This window comes from Stenella coeruleoalba, assembly GCF_951394435.1.
Source record: "Stenella coeruleoalba genome assembly, chromosome: 21".
Classification (NCBI taxonomy): domain Eukaryota; kingdom Metazoa; phylum Chordata; class Mammalia; order Artiodactyla; family Delphinidae; genus Stenella; species Stenella coeruleoalba.
In genome coordinates this window covers 15067217-15092157 of record NC_137167.1, presented here as the reverse complement: position 1 = coordinate 15092157, position 24941 = coordinate 15067217, and the positions used below count along the sequence as shown (strand labels likewise).

Genomic DNA, 24941 nt, shown 5'->3' with positions numbered 1-24941 from the left:
TACACGAATTCTGCAACCGGTTGTTTTCCACTTTTTTAGGTTGGTGGACAGCTCAGAAGTAAGTTTGATCGCTATCATTCCTCTCAATTAGAATGTATTGCTATAGTTCCTTTTCTTTCCACCTTAATTTTGGGTTCATTTTGGTTCCTAAAACCTTTTCTACCATCTCAGTTTTTTTTTTTTTTTTTCCTGAAGTGGGTGGCATATAAAAAAGGTGCAATTAATTCAGAGGTTTAAAATGTGCCTCTTGAGACGTTTATTTCCAAATAGCGCCTTATTCCCCGGCAGAATATTTGTTTCCTCCCTCTCCATTGTTTATTTATTTGAAGTAAGAAAGAACAAGAAAGCAAAAGACAGCAAATCGAAGGAGAGGGTTTGCCTGGAAAATTCCCAGGAAGAAGCAACGGACAAAATAATACCCCCTGAAACAGACAGGTCCTATGGAGAACTATGATTTCCATGTTCAAAACTCTTTCTCCTGTACAAACATAGTTGGAAGCTGGTTTTAGCCACTTCTTTCCTCAATGCTCAAGCGAGAGTTGAAATGACAAATGTGCCCCGAAGCCCCAGGTTTCACCTCAGATGTTTGCAAGTGTAGGTGTGTTTACCTGGAGTCCCAGGATGGAAGGCTTGTAAAAGGAGTGAAATTAATATGCAGAAGGTGACCTGGGAGATTTCCCCATCCTGGTTGCTAGCCACATTCCTAGATTTCTAGGACATTCATTAAGATCTTTGCATTTGTTTTAAAATTGTCCATAGTTATTAACAAGGTTTGAGAAATTAGTTCACAAGTTGGAAGATTACTCTTTAGGTAGAAATACAAGGGCCTTGGGCTGTTTCTCTTCAAATGAGTATTTAGTGACTTCTTGTGAGTCTAGTTTTGAGGAGGAAAGATCTGCTGCTTCCTAATTTTCTTTGAGTATTTTTAAAGTATTTTGAATGAGTTTTTGAAAATGGAAACCCAAAAGAGCTTAGAACAGCAGGGGGACTAGCGATCTGAAAGTGGGAACACTGGAGTTCGACTCTTGCCCTGTCCTTATCTAGGACAGCAGTACCAGTGGGCTGTTTTCCACCTAGCCCTCTATCCATCCTTCTCAACCCTGCCCAGGGAGGCCAATCCTGCAGACTGTATCACCCAGGTCCCCTTGCTGTCTGGCATCTCACTGGTCTTGGCCTAGGGATGACAGGTGGGAAACAGGTTGAGTGAATCCTCCCCATTCCTGCCCTTGCTTTTGCCTCATCGTCCTTTGCTTTTCTCTAACCCTGCCTACAACCCTCTAAGTGGTCCCCTGTTAAGGTCTTGTCATTTGAACCATCTGGGGTGGCTTCTGCTTTGAGCCAGGCTTCTGATACAAATGACAACCAGCTTTAGCAAACTGGAAATGGATTTCAAGCAGTGGGATTAAATTCTGAAATTCTGGGATCACACCAGCTGTGTCTGAATTCTTCCTAAGAGACTTGTTAGGTGGGGAGAGAAGCGGGGAAGATTAACTGGTCTCCGCATGCCTGGGGCCCTTGCGGCCTTTTGCTCTATCTTACGAGAAGTGTAAGGCAGAGGACAGTTCAGGTGGTCTTGAAGCCACTGCTCCAGGGGCTTAAAAACAATTTTACCCGCCAAAGGTATTAACGCACTTGGGCACTTGAGGATAAAAGAGCTTTCTTTACTCAGGAGTCAACCGAAAATTTTAATTAAAAATGGAAGGTTTTTTGGTTTTTTTTTAAATAGCCACTTGACAAGAGGGTAAAGGGAGCCCATAATGGGATAGTGAGACCAGAGTCCAGGCTTCACTCTGCTGGCCACACTGTCCTCAGGACCTTGCAATAAGCTAGAAATGTACACAATTGTAGGCGAAAACTTCGAGGCTAGGGGAGGAGAGGAGGCCAGACCAGGGTGGGCAGTGACATCCTCAGTCTTTTGTATTTATATCTTACACACACACACACACACACACACACACACATATATATATAACATCCAAGTACAACAGTCATTTGTACCATTTCCCAGGAGACACAGATGTTTCCAAGGCAAGGCAGGGCGGGGCTGGGGGCAGCACGCGGGACGGGGGCTGCCTCACAGAAGCTGCAGGAGCTTCAGCGATTGTAAGAGAGCTCCGGGCTCCGCCGACGCCAAATACTGGCAGCAGAGCCAGTCCTCCAGCTCCACCCCGCGCCGGCGGTCCACCGCCTTCTCGGCGAACTTCATCATCATCAGGGCCCGCTTCATGTCGATCCAGTTGCTGAGCGTGGCGCACAGCGCCTCCTCCGAGGTGCCCGGCTGCTCCACCAGCTCCCGCCGGGGTCCCCACAGAAGGCACTGCAGCACGCGCTTGGCCTCGCCGATGCGGATGCGCTTGATGGGGTCGGCCTGCAGCAGCAGGTGCGCAAGCCGCTGCAGGCCCGGCGAGTAGAGGGACAGCGCAGGCAGTGGGGGCAGGTCCTCCTGCCGGTAGTCCTGCTCCCGCAGCTGCGCCCGCACCTCGAACGGGTTGGGCTGGTGGAGCAGCTCGTAAATGAGGATGCCCGTTTGGAACTCGTCGAACTTGCGGTACTGGGAGGCAGACACAATCTCTGGGGCCAGGCGGGCCTGGCTCTTTTTCTGCTGCAGGTTGGTGGAACCGCCCGGCTTCTGCTTGGCCTTCAGGAAGTTGCTGATGATGAGTCGGGGCAAGTGCTTCTCGCCGGGCCCTCCCTGACAGGCGGGGCCAGCCGGAGGGGTGGGCGTGACGCCGGCCGGGAGGGCGGCAGAGGGGCAAGAGGAAGGGGTAGCGGCAGGGGCAGGGGGTATGGTGGTGGGAGGGGCCCAGGAGGTGGCGGAGGAGGGGTCCGGGGAGGCCTGCGGGGCGCAGTGCACCAGCAGCAGGTTCTCCAGGCATAGGTCCCGGTGGATGATGCCGTGCTCCTTTAGGTGCTCCAGCCCGTTGCAGAGCTGCAGAAGCAGGAAGCACACGCGCCGCTCGTAAACCTCGGGCTCAGACTGGTGGCTGGTGGCTGAGTCTTGCACAAAGTCCGAGGCGGTCTGGTGGGGTACCTCTCGGGTGATGACCACCACGCAGTCCTGCTCCTGGGCGGGGGGATGTGAAGGCAGGGCAGACAGGGGGTCCTTGGGCACATCGGGAGAGGTGAGCATGCTGGAGGGCACCGAGGCGACAAAGTGGCCGCAGTCCTGCTGGATGTTGAAGTGCACGGGCACGGAAGGGCTGCAGTATGAGGCTGCTTTGGGCTCAGGGGTTTTGCAGATCTGTGGGGGAAAGGGGCAGTGAGGTCAAAGGGCCAGAGCCAGCATTCGGTTCAGCAGCTGGGGTTGGGACATTTAGCTTTCCACATGCAAAACGGTGAACTTACACCCATATCTCACACCGTACACACAATTTAACTCAAAATGGATCCCAGAGACCTAGGTCATAATGGAGAGACTTAGATGTGAGAGCCAAAACATACGCACTTTTGAAGAAAACACAGGACAGAATCTTTGAGACCTTAGGCTAAGCCAAGGACCTCTCAGATACCACACCAAAAGCATGGTCTATGAGAGAAAAAAATGGACAAGCCTGACCTTACCGAAACTCAAAACGTGTATGCTTCAAAAGATACTAAGAAAATGCAAAGACAAGCAATAGAGTGGGAGGAAATATCTGCAAAACACATATCCAGTAAAATGATTTCTATCCAGAATTTACCAAAAATTCTTGCAATGCAGTAATAAGATAAATTACCCAATCAAAAAGTGGGCAAAAGATCAACAGGCATTTCACCAAAGAAATATATAATTGGCCATAAACACATGAAAAGATGTTCGACATCATGAATCATAAGGGAAATGCAAGTCAAAACCACAATGAGAGACCAGGTGAGGCCCACCAGAACGGCTATAATAAAATGATAACCGCAAGTGTCTATGAGGATGTGGAGAAATGGGAACTCTCATTTATAGCTGGTGGAATGTAAAATGGTACCACCACTCTGGAATACAGTTTCGCAATTTCTTAACAAGTTAAACCTAAAATTATCACACAACCCAGCAAGAGTGAGTTCCCTTGGTAGGAAGACGTCCCCATGCCCACGGCGTAGGCTGGACAAATTCTCAGGAAGCCAGATAAGAGCTTACACAGGCAGTCAGCCTCACTCCCCAGCCCTCGCACCTGAATTGGCAGCTACCTTATAATAGATGTGTTCGACCCCTGGGATGTTCCCTTCTTGGGGAATCTCGGGGGCAGATGCAGGCCCCAAACCTCTAGGACTTGGTCAAATTCTCTTAGGCTGCCCTAGTTTCTAGATCCAGGTACATATGCCATGCCTACCGGCTGGCACAACCTGTGGGGCTGATTTCAGTGGAGCCGCTAAGTGGAAGCCATGAGCTTTTCCTCCAAGGGTGAGTCAGAGCAGTTGAAAGAAAACAGAAAGCTCTCCAGAGAATAGGGAACCCAGAGGGCCCAAAGGCACCCTCTGAACCAGAGGTGGGAATAAACAGACGGATGATCTCAAGCTCCTTTGGGGAATTCCCAGTATCTTTCCCACCTCTTCTACATCTTCTTGTACTAACGACAGCGACTGCCAACTAAGGATCCTGAGCAACAGGAACCCTCATCTGGTGGCCACACAACTGAAGAGTCTTGAGCCAGACACAATGGCCCCCTGTCAGGCCTCAATTTCCCTCTAATTACACTGAAAGGGTCGGTATATGGTCTGTGGGTGCCCCTCTCAGAAGGAGATGATGCAACCCCAGCCGTACTTTGTAGAAAGGTAAGGATCAGTGCGTAATCCTGAGAAGAAAGGCATTTCGCCTCCATCTATAAAATATCATCCTGCAAACAATCCAAAAATAACCCTTTGGGGTGCTGCACGGCTGCACTCAGATGAGTACAGCAGTGTTTATGGAGCACCACAATGCTTACAGGTGACGTTTTTAGAAGTTCTGTTGCAAGTACCTTTTCAAAGAGATTTATTTATATTGCAGTTCTACAAAGCTCAGCATAAAACCTGGCATAAAAGAGCTCTGCTTCTGAGAAAACTTTTTAAAAGATAATTGGAGGGCTTGGGGGAGAGAACACATTAATTTATTGATCCCTCTATTAGAGAAGTAGAATAGAAATAAAAGGAAAGTACATTTTATCCCAGACAGTGCTTCCTATTACTAACAAAAGTGATTTCAGAATGCATGCCTAAAAGGCACTGCTGCAGGCTCTTTCTTATCCAAGCACACCCAGCTATATTCAGTTTTTATTTTTGGCTGTGTTGGGTCCCCATTGCTGCACATGGGCTCTCTCTAGTTGAGGCAAGCAGGGGCTACTCTTCGTTGCGGTGCACGGGCCTCTCTTGTTGCAGAGCACAGGCTCCAGAGCGCAGGCTCAGTAGTTGTGGCGCACGGGCTTAGTTGCTCCGCGGCATGTGGGACCTTCCCGGGCCAGGGATCGAACCCGTGTCCACTGCACTGGCAGGCGGGTTCTTAACCACTGCGCCACCGGGGAAGCCCTGTATTCAATTTTTAAATGGCAATCTTCTGGAACACTATTACACTAAAGGAAATTTGGGAGGGGTCCTCAAAAAACAGTCTTGCATATAAATACCAACCCCTGTGTATGGACCCGTATGCTGTGCCATCCATGGATACTGACGTCATCCCCTCCAGTGAGGGCTTCTCAACTACAACATATACCTACTGAACTCTTGCACCATGCCTACAAGCATTTTGTCATGTAGTGTCTCGTTAAATCTCATTGAACAACTCAATGAGGTAGATGCTACTACAGAGGAGGAAACTGAGACTTCAAGAGGTTAAATTATTTGCCCTAGATTATACAGCTAAGAAGTGTTCTGGAGGTGAAAAGTATGGGCTTTGGAGTGAAAAGGACCTTAGTTTAAATATAAACTCTGTAAACATTGGCAACTTTCCCTTGATTCTTGTTATTTGTAGTAGTTATGTTCTATTAAGTAGCCACAAACACTGAATGCATGAATGCTGAACCACTGCTCCTGGGGAAATACAATGTGAAGTTCTTGCAAGCCTCTGGTCACAAGATGTTCACCAACTTATCAATATGTAACCTTGTTGTATACTGTGTGTGTTTCTGTTTAAAGACGCCTTATTCATAGATACTGCTGATGCACTAACACTGACTCACAGCCAACAGCAGTGTAACTCATGCCTGAACTAAGCCGATCTAACACCCTCTCAAAGGTGCATCACAGCCTTCCTGACCTTAGGAACACGAGACAGGACTTCAGGGCTCAGCGTGGCCATTTTAAAGCGAAATCGCCAACGAAAAGCACGGAAGTGTGACGATGAGGCACTCAATAGACACAAAAAGCACACCTGTGTACAGTTATGAGAGCTGAAACAAGAAGGCGGAGGGTCCCTTTGTACCACCTCAGCTGAAGACATGCAAGTCAGATGACCCGGATTTCCGCCCCTGCCCACTGTGTGCCAGTTCAGGAATGAACCCCAAAGCCCTCCAAGTATTGACGTGGGGTTACAAGTAAGTTTCAGCATCGAATTCACAAACGCAGAATCCACGAATACTGAAGATCAATGGTATTTATCTCCAAGTATGTTTCTCCTCTGTATCTCAGGGGCAGTGTCCCTCTTCACAGGGCCACTGGGAGCATTAAAGGACACAGCACAGGTGTGGCTTTCAACACAATGCCCAGGCGAGCACCCACCGGGAGAGGTTGCTATGGTGACTGCCCTTGCGGGTCCGGCTGTAGCCATGTGGTGGTGCTGGGCAATTCCAGAGCTGGCTGGCTGTACAAACCCAGAGGGTTCAGCTGCCGGGGCCTGGGCTGTGTTTCCAAGGATCCCCTTTCTCCAGGGTATCAAAGGCCTGGGCCCGGCAAACACTCTCCTTGGGAGCTCCAGGCACTTCGCACAGAGGTGTAAATGAAAGAGGAGAGTAAATGACAAGTGGCCTGGATGCATTTCAGAATCAGTGAGCTGGTCCCTCTGGCAAGACCTGCAGCTTCCTCACTGCCTCGAACAAAAGACAGAGCGCGTGTTATCCAGAGGGGCAGCCCTGGGCCACCGCCAAGATCATTCTACAGTGTCAAATTAGAGGTGAGGGGAGAGGAGGGGGCGGAGGGAGGGGACGGCTTCTTTTCCACCCCATCTCCCCTCACCGCCCCCCAAGTTCATTTTCAGGGAGTCTGTGCTTGGGTTCTGGCTCAAGACCTTCACACAGACCTTTGGTTCAGCTCAAATTTCAAACGTTTCACTGAGCCAAGTCTCACTTTAAACTTTGGTGCCACGGCCTGATTCGTGGTTGAAAATCTGGGCTAAGTCACGTCTGTTAAATAAAAAAGGCCCAGCCCGCTTAGCGCAGGTCCCTAATTACCGGAGTTCTGGCTGACTGAGGCATGAAACAGCTTCGAAAGCACACACAACTAAGGCTTTTTTCCCCCTCCTCATACTCGTGGAGCTGGGCTGCATGAGCTGGCTTCACCTCCTCGTGGCTACAGGGCGTCAAGCCCACAAACGGAGGGACCAGCGTCAGCCCGAGCAGGTGGGAGCCTGCAACTGAAGCTCCCGCTTCCCAGGCCACAGCCAGGCAGTGCGGGAAGGAGCCCCCTCCCCACTCCTGGGGATTCAGCCGATTCAGATGACTGTATTCCATCTAGGATCAGCACTAATGAAGTGGAACAGCAGTGTGGAAGGATGCTCCGTGCCCCGCCCCCTCCCCTCCCCCCTCCCCTCCCCCCCAGACCAGGCCCATTTGCAAATTGATATTGTTGTTCCCCAGACTCTGAATACTGGAAGCTCTTCTCCAGATTTTCTTTTCACACATTACGGAGATAGTCCCTGAGCTGCCAAGGCTCCAGCAAAATCAAAGAGGAGACCCCGGGGACTCTCTTCCTTAAGAGGACCAAGGTCTATCGCTGGCTTCCTTATGGTTTAGATTTCGAATGCAATGAACGATGCTGTCTTTTAACATCCTCTGGAAATGCTGAATTTTCTGCACTGTTCTTCGGAGAACTGGCTAATTCTACATTGTTACAGGAGGTCCTAGAATCCAAGTTGCACGTCACCATCATGGATATAAAAAACAAACCCCTTTGCCCGGAGGTTCTGATCCAGCGGCAGATCTTGCGCCACGTGGCCCCCTGGGCCATATCACTTTCCACCCCATGGGCAAGAGGGATTAAGCCTGTCCCACCAGGCTCTTTCCTCCTCAAAATGGAGAAGTCAGCTGTCTCTTGACAGTGAAGGAGCCGCCCAGGTCCAGCCCAAGTAGGCGGGGGAGAGTAACACATGCACTGAACACAGGAAATGTTCAGGGTGGAAGCAGAGACATTATTCACAAATCCCTTTCTCAGGTCCACTAGGTTGGCAGAAGCAAAGAACTTCCTAAAGGCACCTCCATCCCCTTGACTTTCAAGGAGCTCAAACTTACATCCCTTTCAGTGCATGGATACAGGCCCCTGGCTCTGGGCCACCAGCGATGACCAGGCTGACCATGTCCAGCTCTCTGGAGGGTCTACTCACTCTTCCTTTACTGGATACAGCACCCTGCTAATAGGAAGGGAAACGCTGGGGTTGTTTCTTTTTCTTTTAATTGTGGTTGGGGGGGGTGACCAGGAAGGGTAGCTCAACAAGAGAGTACTGCCGAGTTCAGATATAAAGAGGCAATGAAGTTCAAAAATCTATCTAGTCTTTCGGGGCCTTGATTTCTGACAATGAACTGGATCCTCCTAATAGCTACCTTCCTGCCTAGTTTTTCTGCAAGAAGGCAGCGAGTAATTATACAGAGCCCCTTGAACAAATAAATCAGGGGTTCCCAATCTATATTTTATGGTGGTGTCACCAATTTTTTAAAAGAAAAATCTCACAGTAAAATTCACTGCAATTTTCCTTGGCTAATAATCATAGTATTAAAAAAAATCTTACTGGTAAGAAGGAAGCCACCCCGCCAAGGTCGTTTCATGTTAGTTCACCGTTTGCATTTTTTCTAATTAGAAATAAAAGAATGTCTTGGGGCAGGCGATGGCAGAAAAGAGTTCAGGGTTCCCTTCTCACTCCTCACAAAAGCCTGCATTTATAGAAGGACCACAGACCACCAGGTACTCAAGGGACACCAAAAGAAGATGAGAAAAGGGGCCACCAGAGGGGCCAGATGGATACAGACAGCTCCACCAGCTTACTCAGAGCTGTGCCCCAAAAGAGCAGTGGGGCGTGCTAGCAACAGCCCTGATCCAGGGCCAACGATTAAACAGCTGTGTTACTTTGGGCTAGTCACTTAGCTTCCCTGAACTTCATTTTTCTTAACTGAAAGGGTGGTAGCATAGGCTTTGAGACAAGACAAAGAAGACTTCAAATCCATCTTAGCCACCTGCCAGCTGTGGGCAGATTACTTAATCATTTTGAGCCTCAGATTTCCCACCTGTAACACCTACCTCCCCTGTGAGGATTTGAGGTCGTGTAGTTAACACACCCATCCAAGAGTCTAGTTGTATACTGACTGCTCTATCAATAATATTACTGTTGTGGTTCAAGATGATGTTTGGGTCTAACTCTCCTTCCGGCTCTATTTTAAGAACTATATCTGAATTGCCTACCTCCCGTATTAGATTATAAGCTCCACAGGAACCATATGTTCACCTCTATATACTCAGATCTTTACAAAATACCTGGCTCATAGGAGGCATTCAATAGAAACCTGCTGAATAAATGAATGAATTCTCCATCACATTAAAAGGCAACTGTCTTAATCCAACTCGATCACGTAGGTTCGTTCCTGAAAGCACAGAATGAACCTTGTATTCATTGTACAAATCACACTGCACCACGTCCTGGGCCAGGCAGAGAGTGAGATCACCGAGCATTTTTTGGAAACTACCCTCCTTCGGGAGCTGGCTGAGGGGAAATGACTTCCCCAGCCATAGCGCTGCCCCCCCAGCCAGGACCGGCTGGCGGCACTGTGGAATGGGAGGAGGGGTTGGTACCTACTTTCACAGCGTAGGTGCTGCCGGGGTCCTCGGAGCAGGTGGCACAGTAATAAATGGCATCCCCCGAGTCGCAGCAGGGCTTGTTACAGGCCAGCTTGAACAGGGACCAGTTATTCTCGCTGAAGTGCAGCCCCTTTTTCTGGCCGCCCATGAAGAGGTCCTCACACCTGGCCACGAGGCGGACCAAGGACTGGGCGTAGAGCCCTCCCAGCTTGGTGTAGGTGCCCTCCTTGCTGCTGATGCTGCTCAGGAGGCTGTGCAGCTGCAGCTGGGCACTGCCCGCCGAGGCCTGGCTGGACACGCTCAGATGGGAGGCCGCGGCCGAGGAGACCCCTTTGCCCTGCAGGCTCTGGCTGCCCGCCAGCCCTGGCGCTGGGCCCCAGGGGCCATTGTCTTTGAATGTTTTCTCCAGAGGCTCGGAAGCAGAGAAGGTGTGCTGGAGGCGGCTGCCGGGGCCTGAGGAGTAGCTGAAGTGGGACTCGTCATGGACACAGACGTTGGTTTCCGAGTGGCTGAGGTTCAGCTTGGGACCTGCTGTTCTTGGCTTGGGGGAGCCTTGGGTCCAGAAGAAGCCATCCGGAGAAGAGGCCGCCCGGCTCACTAGCTTCTTCTGGGGGAGGGGTGGGGGCTGCAGGGGGCCACTGGGGGACACATCCTCAGTGGAGCCCGAAGGGAAGGGGACAGGGCTGAAGAGCTCCTTCCCGCTGCTGGTGGGCGAGTGAGTCAGCTCAGATGATGGACCTGAAAAAGAGAAACAGAAACCATCAGACCGGGGGCCCAGGCCACTCAGTTCCAGGGTCCCGTGGGCCTTTTTTTTCTTTCCATCAAAGCAATCTATTTTATTTTGTTTTTATCTATTTCTTGAAGAGACAACATATGCACAATGAACACAACTCAAAATGCAAAAAAGGTGTACAATGCCAATGAAGTCTTCCTCCTACCCTGTTCCTTAGCGCCCAGTCCCTCTCTTCAGAGGAAACATGGCTGGCAATTTCCCACACATCCTTCTGGAGATCTGCCAAACAACCCAAACACACACACACACACACATTTACACAAAGGAGAGCAAACGGTGCCCACTGATTGCAGTATTCCTTTTCTTCACTTGCCACTATGGCTTGGAGATATTCCACATCAGATGATGTTCAGGTCTATCTAATTCTTTTTAAAAGCTATCCCATACTGTATCATCATATGCAAGTACCAAAATTTATTTAACTGGTCCCCCGTGGATGGACACTTAGGTTGCTTCTAATATTTTGCAAACAATGTTGCAACAGCACCAACAAACTTGAACATGTATGGCTTGGCTGGATTTTTTCAAAATGTCAGTTTATAGAGGGTACAATTTAGCTACAGTATAATTCCTCCTTTTTAGGGTATAATTCTCTGAGTTTTGACAAATGCCCTGATGGCCTGGGGGACAGTGCAGGCCCACAGACATTTCAGAAGACAGAGAATGTGATTTCATAAGAAGAAACAGATTTCAAGGGAAAGCGAGTGGTTCCCAGGCCCCACAGTTCCCAGAGGTGCACGTGGATATTGATGTGATTTGGGGAAAGTTCCGTCACCGCCTCAGGCCTCCGCAGAGCATGGGGACCTTCAGAAATGTCACAGACGGTGAGATAAGAGCGAAGCCTGGACTTACTCTTTATATCAATGTATGAAATGGAGAGTTCACAATGAAACAAGAGTTCAGGTAAAAAATACATAAGAAAAGGTACTGACATCAGAGACAAGAAAGGGCCAATTGAAAATAATACTCATTTCTTTCATTCTAAGAACTGACTCAAAGATATACCCAATATTTTAATAACAGTTTTTAAGGGGACTAAAAAAAAACCAAAACATTAACTGTATCCATACATTATAAAATACATCCTATTATCCTGAAGGTTAAAATGTGAAAGAAATATGGGTCTCAGATTCAAGGAAATAGGCAGTTATGATGTGCGCCCCTCATTTAGTTGACTGTGCATGTAGCCTAAGGGTGGGGCACATAGTGCCTCTCTGGACGCCCTCCCACCTTAGCAGGACGACCAAGATGCAAGACGCACAACAAACACAGAGGCCGGAGGCAAGTGGAGAAAGGCCGCAAAGGAAGCAAACTGTCTGTTAGTTTTGTGTCACTTCACTCAGAGGCACATGGCCTTCGCAGGGCTGCTTCTGAACAGGTAACAGCTGTCTCTGCTTGAGTCCCTCTCTGATTTCTCCAGCCAAAGGGGGACAGAATGGGCTGGCACCAAGCCTCTCTCATCAACACGGGGGCCTCCTTACATGGGGGTGCTCCACAGGCAGGAGGGAGCCAGGTGGATGACCATGTCCTCAGGCGCCGATGTCCGTGCCTCAGCCCCATTGACCAGCATCAGTAAGTGACAGCAGGGGCCTCCTGCACAGTACAAGCTCCAGCGCAAAGCCCCCAGGAGGACAGAGTTGGTAAACGCAGCTAGTTGAACACAGGAGCTGGGAACCAGGTTTGTGCAAAGAGATGCATTATCAACACGCAGAAGATAAGGGTTGGGGAGGCGGCAGGCAGAGCGTGATCAGAATCCCGGTCAACGCTTTACTCAGTGCCTCCAGTCTCCCTGTCCAGACAGGGACAGCCTGCCTATGGTCAGGACACCTGGGTCCCCCGTCCAACCAGCCGGGGAGCTTTTTGACAAATCAGTTTCATGGCTAGTCCCCTCCTTAAGCCTTATGCTTATTCCCACCCCTTTCTTTGGTTTGTCTTCCTGGGCTTCCCCCTACAGCTCTCCTTGATGCTTTCAACACATTCCTTTCTGCCTCTGGTCTGATCTGAGGGCGCATAGTGGGATGAACCCTGATGTAAGCTGTCAATCTTACTCGGCTGAATTTCCTCATTTAAAAACTGACCGGGGGGCTTCCCTGGTGGCGCAGTGGTTGAGGGTCCGTCTGCCGATGCAGGGGACACAGGTTCGTGCCCCGGTCTGGGAGGATCCCACATGCCGCGGAGCGGCTGGGCCCGTGAGCCATGGCCGCTGAGCCTGTGCTCCGTGACAGGAGAGGCCACAGCAGTGAGAGGCCCGCGTACCGCAAAAAAACAAAAACAAAAACTGACCAGATTGCATCCCTGCGAAGGCTCCTTCCAGCACTAATAGTCTATAATTTCAGCCATTCTCTCCATTTTCAACAACTCCTCATGTGCATTTTGTCTCAAAGCTGCCCCTGAAATAAAATACCTCTAGGCAGATGGTTATCTTGCTTCCACTGTTCCTCTATCTCTAGTTCCCACAAGCTGCTGCTGGAAAACTTTTCAATCCTTAAGGATAGCAGGAATCTTAAAAAAAAAAATATATATATATATATATCGGTAACACTTCTCGTTCCCTAGATTACCAAAGAAAACCAAGAGGTTGTGCTTTAGCACAGAAAATAACACGTGTGTTCAGGCAGTTGGAAGGAAGTGATTTTCTCCTTTGCCCTGTGTGTGTTCTCTTGCTTTCTTGTGGGAACTGTGAGTACGTGGCTTTGATCAGATCTATATCCCATAACCACTTAGCTAAGTAGGGGCAGGAGTACTGGGTATTAGAAGGAGGTGTGGCTTCAGGGATTAGCATGTGGACTGGTTCATTTTTCTTTATTTCTTAGATGTTAGGTGTTTCTCACCCAACAATCACTGCCTAAAGCACACAGTAATCAGAGGACGGAAGGCTCCTAGCCATGCACTTCCCCAGAGGTTGTAAAGGACTGCATTACACAGACCTCATCTGGTGAAGTGAGGCTCATCTGAAATGTGCACTTCCTCTGTATGACTGGGCATTACATACACATATTGTGATTTTTGCATTTAAAAAAAAATCTCCTACTTGGGTAACAGGTACACCATCTTCTGACCATTCTCCAGATGTGGACCCGCACCAGGCAAAAAGACCATAATTCACTCTGATCGCCCCCAGGCACCCCAGGACCATATAACATCTCAGCTGTTAATATTCTTGGCTGTTAATATTTGGAGGGAGATGTCTACGTGTAGCCCTTCTCGATAAAACCGATTTCTCCAGCATGAGACAAGCAGTTAGCTGTCTTCTGCGGGACCAGAGAGCCCCCCAGAAGACCCGCTCTGGTTCTGTCGTGTTGTTGGCTCTCGCATGGGGCACCTCCTCACAGACACAGCTTATCCCGGTTCTATGCCAGTGTTAGACCACCCTGTTTCCAAATTCTGGCTTACAATTAAGGGTGTAAAAAGGATATGAATGGAAAATTCATATCAAAGGATATGAATGAAAAATACTTTGCTGGGAAGTCTGCCTACATCATAGTTACATAATTAGTGGTTTTTTGTTTTTTTTAAATGACTTTGAGTCCTAATTGGGCCAGAGAGCTACAAATCCCATTTCCTAAGTTTTCCTTCCAATTTCCAATTCTGCATGTCAACCCTGCAGCCGGCTATAGAGCAGAACACCTCTGCATCTCCTTAGTGCCTGTGCTTCAGAGAAGAGAAAAAAGTTTTCTAGAGAACTTCCTAGAGAAGTTTTCTAGGAAAAAACTACACATCACATTTGGTGCACTGGGTGGGATCTTAAAACGATGGAGAGGAAAGTATACCAGTTTGGTGCCATTATATTTATAAAGCAAGAGAAGAGAAATCAGGATTTCAACGGTGGGGGAAAAAAAGGCTCAACTCCTATGCAGAAATGCAGGCCAAAAGTTCAAACCCAGCACTGTGAGGTTTTCTGATTATAGAGTCCTCTCTTCTGGCTGGGTTTTAATAGGTACTTTCACTGTTCTCTATAGCCAAAGGGAGAGCTGGGCTTCAGGAGGAAGTGGTCAGTCCAGTTTTGAACCGTATAAATGAGCCCGTGTGGCTTGCTTGGCGCCCGGCTCTGCCTCCTGACGGCAGCTGGGCCAGAACAAATGTGGGGACAAAGGGCAGGGTCCCAGCTAAGAGTCCCCCAGCTCCAAACTTCAGCTTTGGTGTCTGACGATTCTCCAACTTAAAGTAAAGGAAAGCAAATTGAATTTTCTTTTGTTCGAAACACTGAGTGTTCTGTGGATTGTTTTTAAAAATGAGGATAAGAGATTTGGCTGGAAACGGCTGTAGAGATGAATCCATGCATTCACTCAGCATTTCTTGAGCACCTACAAAATGCAAGGCGGGGGAACAAAGCAGATGGAGAAAACCTCGCCCACACTCTGTGGCCTGGTTCAATCCCTTCATGTTCAAGGTGAGAAAACTAAAGGCATCTGTGTAGGCCAGGGTCGCACAGGAAGAGGCAGTCTTACAGGTTTTGGCCAAAACCCCTCTTCCCACCCCCAGAAGACGTGAAGAGTGGTGGCAGAGGGGATGTTCTAGCCTCACAGAGAGTAATTTTTTCCTCCAAAGGAAAATTTGGTCAGAATAAACTCTAATTTTTTTTTTTTAAAGGAAGGCACATAGCATTCCTTCAAGAGGAACGCTTGCTTTTTCAAGAAGGTAAACGTGGTCTGAAAATGGAAGCATAGTATTAGCATTTTACAATTGGATGGAAAATGTGGCATTTGTGAGAAGTCTCTCCAGACCAGTTAATCATCCCAAGAAACAGTGATCCAGATGGGTAGGCAATTGACATGCAAAACAGGAGAAGCACCGTCTCAGTTTGGAAAACAGGCTCGTGGAAAATATTGCGTGTCTGCAGCCCATGTGTGGTTCCATGATCTTTCCCCTGTTGTAACAAAATCATCATGGGTTTTCTTCCAAATGAACAGTAAAATTAAAAGTTAGTTCAAGGCACTTTCACATGCTGTTGACAGAAGCATAAACTGACATTTTTAGAGGTTAATTTGGTAACATCTGTTTAAAAATGCATATACATTTTGACATATCGATTCTACTTCTAGTAATTTATCTTACAGATATGCTCACCAAATTATCTTGGTGTACGTCACAGGATCTTCCTGCAGACTTGTAATGAAAGTAACCTAAACATGCATTGACAAGAGAAGGGTTTAACCAATTTATACAATGAAAAAAATATACAGCATGAAAAAAAATGAAGTAGACCTAGAGGTTCTGATTTGAAGGACTTCAAGATACATTAAGTACAAAAATGTGTAGAACTGAAGTTTATATTTAAAATATGGATACGAATTTCTGGGATGATATACAAAAAAATGTTCCAAATGGGGGGTGGAGCTGGGAGTCTGAAGACTCTGACTTTTCACTTTATATCTTTCTCCATTGTTTGGATTTTTATCATAGACACGTATTGACTTCATTGAAGTGATAATATATTTTAAAAAATTTAGTTTAAAGGGAATAGCTCAAACTAAAACGAAGCTTCACTTTAGAGATACTGTGAGGGCTCAGGCCACAGACAATCTTAAAAACGCGTATTTTTTCCTTTAGGATAACTTCTCCATCCTTCAGTAACACATCTCCCAGAATAGAACCGGTGACTCAGTCTGTCTCCGTGGGGGATGGGAGGGTATACTGTGTTAGAGCAAAACATCAGTGTAATATATTAGACTGAACCCATCAATTTAGGATCAAGTGCTCTAACAAGCCTGCTTAATTGTCAGAAAGCACGCTATTTTTGGCTAGAGAGTTTTAGATGCCTTTTTCAGGACCACCTTTCTTTTTTCTTTTTTTTTTTTTGGCTGCTATGTGCGGCTTGTGGGATCTCAGTCCCCTGACCAGGGATTGAACCTGGGCCACGGCAATGAAAGCCTGGAATCCTAACCACTAGGCCACCAGGGAACTCCCAGGACCACCTTTTTAAAAATACTATTTCTTCTTCTTTTTTTTTTTAACATCTTTATTGGAGTGTAATTGCTGTACAATGGTGTGTTAGTTTCTGCTTTATAACAAAGTGAATCAGCTACACATACACCTACATCCCCATATCTCCTCGCTCTTGTGTTCTCCCTCCCACCCTCCCTATCCCACCCCTCTAGGTGGTCACAAAGCACGGAGCTGATCTCCCTGTGTTATGCGGCTGCTTCCCATTAGCTAACTATTTTACATTTGGTAGTGTATATATGTCCATGCCACTCTCTCACTTCGTCCCAGCTTATCCTCCCCCCTCCCCATGTCCTCAAGTCCATCCACTACGTCTGCATTCCTGTCCTGCCCTTAAGTTCTTCAGAACCTTTGTTTTTTTTTTAGATTCCATATATATATGTGTTAGCATACGGTATTTGTTTTTCTCTTTCTGACTTACTTTACTCTGTATGACAGACTCTAGGTCCATCCACCTCACTACAAATAACTCAATTTCGTTTCTTTTCATGGCTGAGTAATATTCCATTGTATATATGTGCCACATCTTCTTTATCCATTCATCTGTCGATGGACACTTAGGTTGCTTCCATGTCCTGGCTATTGTAAATAGAGCTACAGTGAACATTGTGGTACATGACTCTTTTAAAAATACTATTTCTTCTTAGAGTCTCAGGTAACAGCCTGAGTGGGTGAGCAAGGGCTCAGTGAGGGTCAGGCTGTCACTCATTCTGACTGACGTCTTTGTGGACTTACTATCTCCCCACCCTTCCCTGGCCCCTTCCTGGCTGACTTTTCCCCATAGCACTTACTGCCATCTGACACACTGGCTACTTTAGTCCCTTATCTTCCTCATTGCCCATCTCTCCCCACTAGAATGTGAGCTCCACGAAAGGAAGGGACAGGGCATTTTTGGGTCACTGCTGTATCTTCAGCATCTAAAACTGTATCCAGCCCATAGTTTGTATTCAACAAATATCTATCAAACCAATGACTGAATTAATGTCTATATTTCAAAAATCTTCTTGGCATTATTGTTGAGAAACACAAGCTGACTACTGTCAAGATATTTAATTAACTTCCTGTGTTTCTGGGTTGGCAGTTACAAAAAAATCAGAACACAAACACTGCCTCGGTGCATAGCTTCATGGGAGTTTATAAGGATATTCACTACTGTATAGTTATTTAGACCTCTCATCTATCACTTCTGCCCATATTTTCAGTTCAACACAGCACTCATCTCCTTTGGGAAGAGGGGAACCTGGCATCTATGATGTCTGTTTAACTGTGGAACTGAGTTGTAATGTTATCCTAAATCAAAAGGGAAAATGATCTTAATGCAATTATGAGGTCTGCGTATTTAAAAGTAACCATTTAAAAGCACAAGAGTCTTCTGGTGACCATTTCTGCTGATCATTCCCCCCACGCCCATCCATCCATCCACTACAGAGGACCTTCCCCTTGGCAGCGTTCGTGGATCTGTCCTAATACATGCAGTTTGTCCCTCCCCAACCAAGCATAAACCCGACAACTGCTTAGATGGATTTTTCCTTTCACCGAGTTGACCTACTGTTCAATGGAACCGCCCACATGGACAAATGGGATAACAGATGTGCTTGGAGAAGTATGGAATGTGATACAAGCACAAAGAGCTGACATTAACACTGATATAAAATATTTTGTCAACGAAAAGTTTAGACACACTCGTTTTTAAAATGCAACCAAGTTATAGCTTTCGATTATGTTTATTTTACTTAGAAAATTTAAAACTATATTTTGGGGAACCACAAAACCTGAATGGTAGAAAACTAATTTTCACCATTAACCCTGATGAGCTTCCAAGAAGTTTACACAGACTACTACTATGCTATGCCCCAGAATGACTTTGTCCTTAACTCCCCCAGGCCCACCCATACCACAGAGGCACAAAGTCCACGAAATGCATTGTTTTCGTTACTGAATTCTTACTGACAAAAATCAATGTATAGTTGAATGGTCTCTTTTGACTTAATATATAATATTAAAGAGGTGGACGCTACATTCTTGACCTAACTCTACCTCTCCCGTTTGGATTCCCTCTCTCAGCTTTGGCGCTAGATGCCGAATAGTAACAAAAGGCACGATGGGTCAGTATTTCAGCTACGAGGTAAAAGTGAGTACGGATTCACAGGATGGAAAGCTAATTGTTCAGTAATAGATTAAAGCCAGCTGTCTTGGCTACTGACGAGCGGTTGAATGAAGGGTTTCCTACATTTTAGGACCTGCGGTTCTGGACATTCTCCAGCTTAATGTTTAAGAGACACAGAAAAGGAAAAAAAGAGAGAGAGAGAATGCCTGTGGTCTCTTGCCAGTTTCAAAGCATGGTTCTGGGTACAGAGCCATAAGCAGGAGCAGCAGATAGAAACTGCTTTGCTCTGAGAAGCCAGAGTCCGGTAAGAAGGTATATATACCTTTTTGTTGATCTTCTAGGAATCTAAATTTCGAGGTGCATTTCCACTGAATAACTCGTTCGTGATAAAGGACTAGCCATGAAAATATATTCTTTTTTAAAAATTGAAGTACTGTTGATTTACAATGTGATTTCAGTGTCAGGCGTACAAGAAAATATATTCATTTTAATTCGAAAATGACTGAGTTAGGTGTCACCATTGTACTCATAAACCCTCAAATGGCTCCCTATTTCCGAACTCCACAAACTGGTTTTGAGAGTTTTGTACAATCCAGCCCCCAGCCTCCCACCACCTCATGTCCCACTGCCCCTCATTTGCTTCCACTGAAGTGCGTTGGGCTGGTCTGACCCTTTCCCCATGTGCACCGCTAACCCTGTGCCTTCTATCCTCTTGAATTGTTTCCTTAACCTGCAAAGACCCCTCCTCCTCCCTCTACTGTCTCAATTTTAACCACTCTGGAGACAAGAGCTGAAGTCCCATGTCCTCAAAAAGCCTTCTGGGGACTTGCTTGGCAGTGGAGTGGTTAAGACTCCACGCTTCCACTGCAGGGGACGCGGGTTCAATCCCTGGTCAGGGAACTAAGATCCCGCATGTCTCAGGCGCGGCCCAAAAGAAAAAAAAAAAAGCCTTCTCTGAACCCTACATCAGCACTCATTGATTTCTCTCTCTCTGGAAGCTTTCATAAGCACTCCTGTTCTGAGCAGCCCAATTTCCTAGCTTAACCCATCCACCCACATGTCACGTATTTTAATCTTACCTTCCTGGCTAGACCGTGTAAGAGCCCTGAGAGCAAACATCATGATCTGCTGGTTCTGAGAAGCAAAGTGCTGGGGCAATTAAGTCCAGTTCTCACTAACACCAGCTGGCAAGTGGAGGATGAAAGACCCCACCCTCAGAATTGCTCACAATCCCAAGACAGCAGGTCAGGGCTGACCAGCACAGGGACTAACGGTTCACGTGCCCAGCCCAGCCTTCGATGGCATAAGGTGCCTTGTAGAATTTCTGCACAATGGAATGGGAAAAGGAAAAAGATAGAAACCCAGAAAAATCTGCAGAGAAAGAAAATCCTTTTTTGCCACGTCCCACCCAAATCAAGGCTAAGATATTTCCTGTTTTGAAGTCAGAGCTGTCAGAAGTTTCCCATCAGAACACACCACAGGCTGACGTACAACATATGCTTTTGTCTTAGCAGCGCTAATCTTTTAGATAGAAAAATGTTGGTGACAGTAAATTCACAATGGAACCCTCTACTCCAAAAATGCCTATTGAGAGGAAATGCTTCCTTAGGACTGAGAAAGACAGTCATGCTAGCACGCGTCCAAACCTAACATGCTGGGGCAAGTCAGTGAGAAAAGCAGGAGGGGACACATACACACAAGTGGTAAAGGGTGAAGGTGTTAATAGTACCCATCACAACCACAGGAAAGCAAGAGTTCTTTTTTTTAGGAATACAGTCGTCCTTCATTATGTGCGGGGAATTGGTTCCAGGAATCGCCTCAGCTACCAAAATCCGTGGATGCTCAAGTCCCTTATATAAAATGGCGGAGTACCGTCGGCCCTCTGAACCCGAACCAACAGAGGTTGGAAGGTCTTTGAATCTGCGAATTTGGAGCCCGAGAATACCAAGGGCCGACTGTACACCCAGTCAGGACTTAGCCACATATTACGCCTTAGAGCTTAATCCAGAAAGTGGGGTGGATGGTGGTCTAATGAAGCCGGCATGCTTTAGTTCAACACACACTTATGTAAACGCCTGCTGTGTGTCCAAGGAAGTGTGTGCATGTGTGTGTGTGTGTGTGTGTGTGTGCCCATGAAAGAATGAGAGAGACAGAGGGTGGAGGAGGGGGAATTTGTGGTTGGCATGCACCCAGTCCCCTGTAAACTAATCCTGAGGACAGAAATGGAACGCAGACCTATACACAGATGTCTCATTACCCAAGGAATCAGGAGTCTTTCGATATGCTTCCGACTTCAGCCTCCTCCCACCTTGCTGCCATGCGGATGCGCTGTGTGTAACTGGAGAGGGAGATATGGGATGAGGCGCCTTGTCATAAACTCAATAGGGAATAAATGTCAGCTGCTCCTTGGTAGAGTCTACTTCACAGGGAAAGTGGGACCAAGACAGTAGGTCTAGCTCGGCCCTTCCGAATCTAGGCAATTAACCCAGGCTGGCCTTCCAGACTCAGGGAATCTAAGCCTCTCCATCAAGGTCAAGTCTGTTACCTCCATCACTGCAGGTCCTGGAGTCGGAGGCCAGGCTGTCCGTGGAGCCCGTGGTGAAGCTGACGTGGACGCCCCTGAAGGATGGGCTGAGGCTCTCAGCAGAGCCCTGGCTCACCTTCTCCAAATCAGAGCTGCTCTTGTTCATTTTTAAAAGGTGCCTGGAAAATGTAGAAACAAATGATAAAAGTAATTAATTTGGTTTCTATTCAAAAACCAGCTGATGGATTATGAACCTACTATGCTCCTGAAGCCTGATCAGTGCCAGTAAGTTTTAAAAAAACAATTTGGGGAAGAGAGAACAGGGACTCTTCTGAAACCTTACGCACGTGAATGGCAGGAGATTTCTCAAGCACGGTTAAGGAGAAGTGAGTCTATTAAATTTAGAAAAGCACCAAAATCATGATTTGGGAGGAACTGCCTTCATATTCTGGCCCCGTCTGCCAAAACATTTACGTCATCTACTACATTCTATGTAACATCTCTACAAAGAAAAACTGAACATTATCATACAAGCCAATGTATAGAGATACACAGAGATTGGGTAGGTTTTGCAAGATCACAGGACAAGGGAATTGCAAATTCAGACCAAAAACAAGAGATTTCTTTTGTGCCTGATACCCTCTTGACATAGCTTCAAAGGGTCTAGCTTATTCCTTGGACTTAAGGTCAATTTTAACCAGACATCTAGTGCAATGTTTAGATGGAACCATGTTAACATAACCCTTATTCCAGAACTATGGAATGAATCTGCCCTTAGGCTTTCTATGAAATCTTTGATTGCATCTCTAAGATAGCACGACCGATACATCAGGGACAGGAATACCAAGTTCAAGAAAAAAGAACTCGCCGTGGAGAAGACGGTTCCATTATTAAGTGGAAGGTTTAGCTTATTGATTTCTCTTTCCCTCTTTCCAAGGACTACATGAATATTCACTCTGACCTGACATTTCCCCCACGCAGCCGGACAGACCACAATCAATCCAGCCCTTTTCCCTGTTGGTGGTAACCCAGATTTGTCTGAACTGATATTTCCTGATTACATGCCTGCTCCCACTACGGCAGATCTATATCTCAATATCTGCTGTAGGAAATACACAATACAGTATTGATTTGGCATCAGAACTGCCTCATTTAACGCACATGACCTTACAGCCAAGAATGTATCGATCATTCTCTGTGTTCAATATTGCGCAGCCCTGTACTGGTCCTCACAGGCACTGGAATCCCTTGTTCATTAACAGAAAAGTTTAGAGAAAGTTCGCTCCCATGAAATGTGCTCCCTAGAAACATGTCTGTCTCCCCACCTCCAACCCTTAGAACCAGATTAAAAGACGTTTTAAAGCTGTTACACCTAAGTGTGACAGTGATGGCCATGTTACAACTAATAGTATTCTTTATATTTCAGTGTCACTGTAGGGACCGTGGGGATGTCAAATCTTTTGGAAGTGCTACGGCAGTATATTATCTTTATTTTACCCTCTGGCAAAATATAATCATAGAAAGTTTCATGAAATATTTTTATCCTCATCAAATCCATCAATAATGGCTTTTGCAGATGAAGCCAAGATATGAAGCTGTGAATAACGACAAGTCCTCAGTCTAGGAAAAAAGCCAGATCTATGGCAATCCAACTACGCTGCCCTCTTCAAAGTGGCCCCTGGAGTCTCTTGGTTTTCAGGCTCAGAAAGCTGCCAAGGGAGAAATTCCAGCACCATAGCTGCTGAGCTGGTGCAGAAAAACACTAGATGAAATGTATATAAATAGATGAAACTAAGAAGTACATAAATGTGTGTATGTATGAGTATATACAGATACACATACGCACACATACACATAATTATTTAGTATAACAGTGAAGCATTAAAAGAAAGAAAAATGCGCAGTGCCAGATGCAAAGGGAACAATGATTTTCAAATGACTCGTAGTGAATGAATGGCCAGGTCAATTTCATGAGCCAAGGCAGTTTACCGACTAGCAGTTTATTTTAATAAGAACAGACGAGAAAAAAATATGAAAATATAGAGTGAGGATTTGTGAAACCTTGTTTTGTGGAATTTTTGTTTCGTGTGTGTATGTGTGTTGGATCACAATATTAAATATATTCCTTTAAAATATATTTTAAAAACCTGGTTCAAAAAAGGTTAAATAGGGATAGACAAACTTTTCCTTAAAGGCCAGATGGTAATATTTTAGGCTCACAGATCATATAGTCTCTGTTGCAAGTATCAACTCCGCTGTTGTAGCAGGAAAGCAGCCATTATATGTAAACAAATGGGTACGTTTTCCAGTAATACTTTATTCACAGACATAGATGGCTGGCCTGTGGGTGGTGGATTACTGACTCCTGATTTATTGATAGAACAGCCTTATTCAACAGAAGTATAATGCAAGTCATATATCTATACATGTATATATATATATAAAATTTAAAAAATTTTAGTAGCCAAATTATAGATGAAATTAATTTTAATAATGTATTTTATTTCACAAAATGCATAAAAATATCCTCATTTCAACATGCAATGAATATAACATTATTAATGAGATATTTTATATATTTTTTTCATTCTAAGTCTTCAAACTCTGGTATGTATTTTATATTTACAGCACATTGCAATTTAGGCTCACCACATTTTAACTAGTGGCTATTACAGTGCAGATCTAGAGAAACTCATGCATGGACAAGACTGTTCACAGTGTTACTAACAGCAAAAACAAAATCATAAACAGTCCAATGTCCATCAATAAAGGAGTGGATACACTGTGGTAGAGTCTTGTAATGGAATACCACATAGCATTCAAAAATAAATAAACTTGATTTTAAGGTACCAGTATGAAAATTATTCTTAAAATGTTGAATATTAAAAGTAGATTGCAAAAGGCTCATGTAAAGTGTCATACCATTTATATACAATTTAAAAACACATAATGATGCTATGTATTCTTTATATATTACATATATGTGGTAAAATGGAAATAACTTCATCAACTTCAAGATAGTGATGACTCTGGCAAGGGGAAATTGAAATGGAAATTGGATGGACAGGGATCTTCCACTGTACCTGCAATATTTTATTTTAAAAAATCCAAAACAGGTAACAAAATGTTAATATTTGAAAAATCTTAGGGGGACACATGAAAGTAAGTTAAATTATTCTTTGAACTTCATCGTTCGCTTGAAATACTTGATAAGTTGAAAATGAACACAGAAATGTTCATTTCTAGAAAGAAGGAAAGAAAATCACTAGGGCCTGAATGAGTCCAGGATGGCCATTCCTGTTGACCTGTTGCTGAGCCTCTGAAAGGCAAGGAACACAGAGATGACCCAGTGAGATTTCCATCAGTCCCCATGGGACAGACAGGCTCTATGAGGATTGGTTCCGCCACAGAATAGCCTCATGGATGGAAAAAGTTATTTCTCAGTCCTAACAACTCGCCTGAGACTGTGGGTGTTAATTTTTCTGCATCTAGTCACTATGAGAAGTCATAGCTGTGAAGCCCACCAAGTGAATGCACACAAAACCAGATTATTCCTGTGGTTGCAGGATAAATTCTCCGTGTGTGTGTGTGTGTGTGTGTGTGTGTGTGTGTGTGTGTGTGTGTGTGTGTGTGTG

At 45.8% G+C, this 24941-nt stretch overlaps 1 protein-coding gene across 1 annotated transcript in view; it reads right to left on the bottom strand.

Moving 5' to 3' along the window:
- Positions 1 to 1447: 1447 nt before the first annotated feature.
- PRAG1 (PEAK1 related, kinase-activating pseudokinase 1) overlaps positions 1448 to 24941 on the bottom strand; it is a 48071-nt gene continuing 24577 nt past the window's right edge. Inside the window, exons 4-6 of the mRNA XM_079909503.1 lie at positions 21328 to 21485; positions 9938 to 10677; positions 1448 to 3241 (exon numbers count right to left, since the gene is read on the bottom strand). Coding sequence (XP_079765629.1) covers positions 2075 to 3241; positions 9938 to 10677; positions 21328 to 21485 — 2065 coding nt within the window. The 3' untranslated portion in view covers positions 1448 to 2074. The remainder of the gene's footprint in view (positions 3242 to 9937; positions 10678 to 21327; positions 21486 to 24941) is intronic.